This window comes from Pteropus vampyrus, unplaced genomic scaffold (assembly GCF_000151845.1).
Source record: "Pteropus vampyrus isolate Shadow unplaced genomic scaffold, Pvam_2.0 Scaffold175, whole genome shotgun sequence".
In the NCBI taxonomy this organism is placed as follows: Eukaryota; Metazoa; Chordata; class Mammalia; order Chiroptera; family Pteropodidae; genus Pteropus; species Pteropus vampyrus.
The window spans coordinates 1148287-1156011 of record NW_011888956.1 but is presented as its reverse complement, the minus strand read 5'-3'; the positions used below and the strand labels follow the sequence as shown (position 1 = coordinate 1156011).

At 58.5% G+C, this 7725-nt stretch overlaps 1 protein-coding gene across 1 annotated transcript in view; it reads right to left on the bottom strand.

The window, feature by feature from the left end:
• Positions 1-7725, bottom strand: part of PITRM1 (pitrilysin metallopeptidase 1) — a 32143-nt gene that overhangs the window by 6944 nt on the left and 17474 nt on the right. The window contains exons 10-14 of the mRNA XM_023536975.1: positions 2777-2939; positions 1538-1670; positions 653-773; positions 474-550; positions 40-277 (exon numbers count right to left, since the gene is read on the bottom strand). Of these exons, the coding sequence (XP_023392743.1) occupies positions 40-277; positions 474-550; positions 653-773; positions 1538-1670; positions 2777-2939 (732 nt within the window). The remainder of the gene's footprint in view (positions 1-39; positions 278-473; positions 551-652; positions 774-1537; positions 1671-2776; positions 2940-7725) is intronic.

The window sequence follows — 7725 nt, the reverse complement described above, 5'->3', positions numbered from 1 at the left end:
CGTTCAAAACATTTACTTCCTGTGAAACGTGGTCACTTAGGGAGCTTTCCTGAGAGCTACCCTGGGAGACCCGACTGACCCGGAACAACCAGCGTCCCCTCCACCTGGCACCTGCTCCATCCCGCTGAAGGTCTCCTGCAGGTCCCCCGCGGGTGTCAGGGTCCTGCTCGCTCGGATGGATGCGTACAGGTGTCCTGAGTCTGGGACCCCGTTGGACAGGTCCTGAGCGGCCATCTTGACCAGTACTCTGAAATACTGTTCTTCTTCGAAGCGCGGGCTATGGATACAGAGCGTGCTAAGCTCCCAGAGACCCCTCCAGACCCCCCCAGACGCCTTGCATGTCGCGGAAAACTTGTCAGATGTCGCAAGCCAAGGAATGCCCAGGAAATCAGGCTCCGAAGCCAGCAGCCTGCGAGACCACAGCCGCCCGCCCAACTTGCGCCCAGGGCCAGCGTCTCCAAGCTCCTAGTCACCTGTTGAATATCTCACCCCACAGGTGCATCATGTCCTGCAGGTTCCGATCCAGACAGAAAGATGAAAACAGCACACCCTGGACCCGGGAAGAAAAAGGAAGAAATGAATTATGACAATTTAAAAGGAAAATACAGACACCGAAGACAGCCCTCTGAGTGGCCCGTGACAGCAATGCCACCTGCTCATAGGTGTCCAGGTGCGAGCTGTCGGGGAGCACGTGTGGCGACACGGTGATGCCACCCGTCTTCAGCTCTATCTGCTGAGCCTGTTCCCGGTAGTCGAGGACGCCGCAGCCCAGCCTGGGGACAGGAGAGAGGGCTCCGAGTCACGGCTGCATGAGGTAACCCCAGGAGTGCAGCCCGCCCCCCCATGCACACGGCAGGCCGTCCGCCTGGCCCTCCCCGGGGACCAGGGTGTCCTGCCCAGGGCTCCTCAGCACGTCCCGACCCCCGAGCCGCCGCCCCAGGGCCGGCTGTCAGATGCCTCCGGAGACTCCCCTCGTCTGTCCAGTCAGAGCATCCGACACAGACCACCTGCTCGCTTATTTGGTAGTCTCGGGGCGACATTTGGACAACAAGCCTTTCTGCATTTTTAAGAAAGCCAAAGGTCACACCAGCGCGGATGAGGCTTCGGTAGGGTCTTCTGCAGCTCCCGGTGAGAACAGATTCAGGCCGAGGCATGTGACGGCCCAGATATCTGCTACTGGGGCCGAAAGGGACCACGCCACCAGCATGGCGGTAGAGGCAGGCGCCATGGCTGTGAGCCACCCTGGGCCCACGGGGCAGGTCCCGTACGTGGGGGCCCTGACACATAACCGCCACCGTCACAGCCTTAGAGACCCGCCTCGCGGGAGGCGCCTCCTCGTAACCTGACACGCGCGACTCAGAGTGCTGTGAGGCTGTGTCTCAGTAAGAAAGCGCGACTGACACAAGCAACGTCTCGCACACACGCTGCCCCTGCACACCGGGACGCAGCGAAGCGAGACGCCGATGGTGGTGCTGGACGCGCTCCACGCCGCGCGGAGCGCACCCCACTGCAGATGCCACGCCGCCCCGGGCCTTACTTGGTGAGGACCCTGCAGAGGAGTGGCACGTAGGGCCGGAGCTCGGCAGGCAGGGCAGGCAGGCTGCAGAAGGCCCGGACGTAGGCCACGCCGTTGGTGGGCTGCACACACGACTGCACCGCGACGTCGCCAGCTGCGGGGACAGGGCGGGGCCTTCAGACGCTCCCCAGCCGTGGCTGCGTGCCCTGGTGTGGGGTTTAACCGGGCTGACGCTCTGCGGGGGGAGGCTTCGCATTTCTGGCAGCTGCGCCTTAGACACCCTTCCCGGCTGCGCCCTGGTCCCGGGGAGGTGGACAGTCCTCGTGCTGAGGGACGACGGCCACCCACCATGCAGGCTGCTGTGCACCCTGCCCCCCTGCTCCTGAGACAGGTGACTCCACGCGTCACCCCGCCCGATGATACTCATGTGCCCCGACAAGACCCCCCGGTCCCGACGGCCACCGTGCAGCCCTGGCACAGAGTGTCTGTGCCCTGCTGGCACCCCGGCCGCCTCAAGGGGAGGCTCTGTGCACTGCATCTTTACACCCCAGCCCAGCATCCCAAGGCAGCAGAGGGCCCGAGGCCCGTCACAGACACTAACGACCACTGACAGATCCCGCCTGTCAGTGGGAGGTCGAAGGGTCAGAGGTACTCGCCCCAGCTGAGGTGAGGGGGACACCCGTGACCCAGCAGTGGGGGAGGGGCGCCTCTCAGGGGCAGCGAGCTGCGTAGCACCTCTGAGTGGCACTAGGCATCTGGGTCAGGGAGGGCAGCTGTCTAACCCCTCGGGGCCCCGCTGTGCCTGATGGGGACACTGTCCCGAGAGGCCCCATGCCTCCCACCAGAAGCCAGCACCAGCAGTGATGCTGGGGAAGACCTCTGGGACCAAACACGAGATGCCAGCGCCTACAGCTCCCTTCCATCCCCCGGCCTTGTCGGAGGCGCCGTGTAGCCTTCCCGGGCCCCTCCAGCTGTGTCACCTGTCCTAGTGATGAGCTGGGCGTGTGGCCGGGAATCCAAGGGCACCTGTGTCCTTTGAGAGCCAGCTGCACCTCATGCAGCCACAGCAGCATCCAGGCCCGGACTCCACAGTGTGGGTCACAGGGCCTGTCACAGTGCTCGGAGCAAAGGACACCCCCACCCACCCCAGGGAGAAGCCCGCTGTCGCTGAGCGCGCCGTCTCAGGAATCGTGAGGGCAGGCAGACGTGGGAAGCAGTGGCTTCGTCCGCGGCTGGGCACCGCAGCTGCACAACACTGACCTGCCAGGGCCACCTCCAGCTCCGTGCAGGGCGTGCTGGGCTCGATGTCCGACACCTTCAGCGCCGGCAGACAGGATGCATCCTGAGCCTCGCTCTGCTGAGTCTGCAACTGCAGCCCTAGGAAGAAGGGGCATGGGAAGGCGGGAGGCCCAGGGCACGTCATCCCCGGTCACTTCCTGTCACCTCCTGTCACCTCCTGTCACCGAGGCGCCAAGGCACTGCCTGCCCAAGCGGTGCACGTACAGCGCAGGGCGTGAGCGCCCCCAGTGACCGCGGAGTGGTCGGCTCCACCCCCGGGTGCCCTGGGGAGATGTGACTTGCTTTTCAGGCTCGTGAACCTTTTCTTGCTTGACTGAAGTTCAGCAACTTCTGTTACTACTTATTTCATATTCATTGATCTCGATAAAATGCTTGTATAATCAGGTTTCACGAGTCATAAAAATGTTCGCACGCCCACGTTTGGGGCCTGCTCCACCGCTGTGACTGGAGCGGGGGGGCCCCGTGCCTGCCTCCGCACAGACCGCCCGCTCAGCAGGGAGGGCCCATGGCTCCGGGGGATCAGCCACAGCAGAGTGGCATGCAAGTCAAAGCACCGTCAAGCACGCACCTGCGTCACCACACACAGCAGCGCCTAGGGTCTGACAGGCTGCCCTGACCACATGTCAGTGTCCCTGGGTGACCACGGGCCTGGCCCCTCACACAGACGTGGGATTCAGGGCAGGCTGAGCCGGCCCCGGCACACGTCACACTTAAGCCTCTGGCGTTCATAGCCCTTGTCACCTGGTCATCAGCCCCACAAGTGTGCCGACCCTCACCCCTTACATTCTCTAATGCCGTGTGACCTGAAGACGCTGGGGCCTCGTGACAGTCCACGGGGCCACCCCCTTCGCCCTCTGCAACACCCGCCCCTCTGTGAATGCACGGGAACCCGGCATCGTCTCTTCCCTGGCCGGGCCATGGCCTCCAGATGGCAGGGCCAGTCCCCACACACCCCAACGAGGAGGTGCTCTGGGGCGTGGAACATGCTAGAAACCCCCATCCGCTTCCCCAGTGGAGCTGTGCTGCGCTCTGGACTCTGGTTCCCTCCCGGCCTGCGGGAGCCACCAAGCGCACAGCCCTGTGTGCTGCCCACGGAAAACACCTCCCTAACATGCCCTCCAGCCAGTCACTCGAGGCGCAGCCTGGTCGCCCGGGGAGCCAGGGCTTGAGCGTGGCACCATCTCCTGCACACGGCGTCACTTAGGAAGGGGAGCTGGCCATGTCTGTGCCTGGGCTGCTGCGAACGGGGGTGCACACACACGGGTGTGCGCGTCTATAAACACATCCGGTGTTCGCTGGGTGAATTCCCAGAAGACGCGTGGCCAGGCAGCACGGTAGCTCTGCTGCTCAGTGTCAGGGGCCCCACCGCGGTTTCCGTGCGTGGCCAGGCGGCACGGTAGCTCTGCTGACTAGCGTTAGGGACCCCACCGCGGTTTCCGTGTGTGGCTGGGCGGCACGGTAGCTCTGCTGCCCAGTGTTGGGGACCCCACCGCGGTTTCCGTACTGGCTACGGCAGCTTAACTGCTGTTGGCAACAATAAGGATGAGTCTCGAGAGTCTCGCCCTACGTGACGTAAGTCAGGATAGGACGAAAACCGTGCGATTTCACGCGTATGTGTAACATAAAAAAAGTAACAAATGAACGAACAAAAAGACACAGACACAAAGATTGGTGGTTTTCAGGGATGGGAGTTTGGGGGAGAACAAAGGGGGTCAAATATATAATAACGGACAGAAACTAGACTTGGGTGGTGAGCACATGACAGACTACACAGATGGCAAACTGTACAGCTGTATCCCTGAAACTTACATAATGTTACTAACCAGTGTGTCTCAATATGTTTAATTTAAAAATACCTTCTATAACAATAGCAAAACAAACCCAAAGCAACCCGACAGGAAATAGTGGGGCTCCATCAAACTAAAAAGCTTGTACACAGTAAAGAAAACCGTCCACAAGATGAGAAAGCAACTTACAGAATGGGAGGACATATTTACGAATTCCATATCATAGAAGGGATTACTAGCCAAACTAAGAATCCATACAACTCAATACCAAAAAACACATTCCAAGTAAAAGACGGATAGAACACCTCAACAGACATTTCTCCAAAGAGGACACACAGATGGCCAACAGACATGAAAAGATGCTCAACATCACTAATAACCAGGGAAACACAAAATCACAATGAGACATCACTCACACCTGTCAGATTGGTCATAAATCAGCAAACAGGTGTTGGTGAAGATGTGGAGAAAAGGCAGCCCTCGTGCGCTGTGGGAGTGGAGCTGTGTGTAGCTACTACGGAAAACGGTATGGAGGTTCCTCAAAAATTAAAATCAGAACTACTTTATGACCCAGCAATTTATCTTCAGGATAGTTATCCGAATAACATGAGAATACTAACTTGAAAAATATGCACTCCTATGTCCGTTACAGCATTATTTACTATAGACAAGATATGGAAGCGACGTAAGTGTCCATCAGTTGATGAATGAAGAAAATATGGTATATGATCACACCAAAATCACAACCGAGCCACAGAACCACCACCCTCAAAAACCACCTGAAGATTAGCCGAACAGAATCCTATAACTAAGGACACTCAGAGCAGCCACGTCAAGACTGGCAGGAGAACAGAGACGCAGAGAGGGCAGGTCCCACTTCACACCATGTGCAGTGATTAAGGATCGGGAGGGACATTATAGCTGAGGAGGGCCCCCAGAGTGAGGGGTCCCAGCCCCACATATCAGGCCCTCCACTCAGGGAGGAGGGCCTGATATGTGGGGCTGTCCCCATACCACCTGGCTGTGAAACCAGCGGGGACTCTGTTCCGGTGAGCTGGAGGGCTGCAGGAGACCGGAGTGACCCTCAAGGGGCCATGCACAGCCTCATTTGCCCACAGATGCACTGGCTCTGGGCTCCAGTGTGGGGGCGCCAGCTCGACGAGCGCCAGGGACAGACGAGGAAGAGCCGGACCGTCTGGTTCCAGGGAGAGGGCTGGAGGAGCAGGGGCAGGCAGCTCTCTTGAGGATGGATGTGCTGGCCGGCACCATTGTTCCTTTGTGGAGTCTTCCCCCGACCCAGCTGGCAGGCGCAGGCGGGCGCCTAATCTGAGTCTCTATTGACCTGACTACCACCATTTGCCCCACTCTGGTGATGCCCTGAGACCTTGTCCCTCCGAACTCATGTGCCCTGCCCAAGCTGCTTCCAGGGGCTTTTCCACAGAAACAGCCAGCCTTGGCTTATGCTTTGGACTCACCAAAATCTCTCAAAACAAAGGTCCACAAACTCCTAACAAGGAGTGTCTGGCTTTGTCCTGTACCTCTTGCTAAGTGTCCCCGAGCCCAGCACAAGTGGCAACCGGTCTCAGCTCACATTGTGACTCCCATCAGGTGGCCCCAATCTTGGCATAAGCTGTGGCCAGTGTTGGCCTGGAACGTAGCTTCAACTAAGTGGCCACAAACCTGGCACAAGAGGTGGCTGACGTAGCTCGAATCATGGTACCCACCAAGGTTCCCGCCCAGCACGAGTGACAGCTGGCCTCGGCTCACAGTGTGGCCTCTCCCAAGCACCTCCAAGGCCAGCACAAGTGGCAACCAACTGCCAGGTGGCCCTAAGCCAGGCACGAATGGTGGCTGACCTTGGCCTACACTGGAGCCCTTCCCAGGAAGCTCCAGACCCAACACACCCAGGGGCTGGCTTCAGACCACACCAGAGCACCACCCAACCAGCTCTACAAATGACACACCCCAGGGGCGACTCGCCAGGCACCAGATCTCTGCTAAAGTGACTAGTACTCCCTGGTGTCACCCCCACACAATGGCCTGTCCAGTGCAGTCACAGCCAGCCCTCACAGTCAGTCCCACCCACTGATGGGCCACCAGCAACTCAACTGCAACAGGAGGGCACACAACCCACACAAGGTCCACCCCTGGAGCACTCAGCTCAGGTGACCAGGGAGACTGTGCCACAGGGCCACCCTTCCAAGACTGGGAGACGTAGCAGCCCTACCTAATGCACAGAAATAGACACAAGGAGGCGGCCAGCATGGGGGGACAAAGACACCTGTCCCAAAGGAAAGAGGACACAACTTCAGAAAAAGAACACGACAAAATGGAGCCGACCTACCAGATGCAGAGCTCAAAGCACTGGTGATGAGGATGCTTGACGAATTTAGGGGCAGAGCAGATGAACTCAGTGTGAACTTCAACAAAGAGACGGGAAACGTCAAAACGGAGACAGAAAACATAAAAAGGAGTCAGTGAGAAGTGAGTGAAATCACTGCAGTGAAGAATACTTTAGAGGGAGTCGACAGATCCGGCGAAGCGCAGGGTTAAGAGTGATCTAGCGGACAAGGTGGCGGAAACGCCCGATCAGAACGGCAGCGAGAAAAACGCTTTCTTCCCGTTTAGGAAAATGAAGTGCCGCCTGCTGCCAGCGTCTGTTTCCCATCAAGCGCAGGGATCCTGCAAAGCCCTAAGGTCCGGTTTTCTAGGGATTTGACAGCTAAAAACAGAATGCTATAAATAGAATGACGCCATGTGTTTCCAAAGCCTGGATGTACCGGAGCGACGTGCGAATGAGGGTGAGAGCGAGCCATTTCATGCAAGCGAGCTCTGGGGCAAAGGCTAGGACTTCGGTCCACGACTGTTCTCCGGGCAGACGCCACAGCTGTAAGCGCCGCTGGCGAGTGTTCTTCAGCAAAAGAGAGACGGATTAAAAAATGAGGCTAGATTAAGGGGCCTCTGGGGCGACATCAAGCATAACAACATTCACATCGTGGGGACACCAGAAGGAGAAGAGAGCGAGCGAGGAACTGAAAACCTGTTTCAAGAAATAATGACAGAAAACTTCCCTCACCCGGTGGAGGAAACAGACACACAGCCCAGGGAGCACAGAGCCCCCCA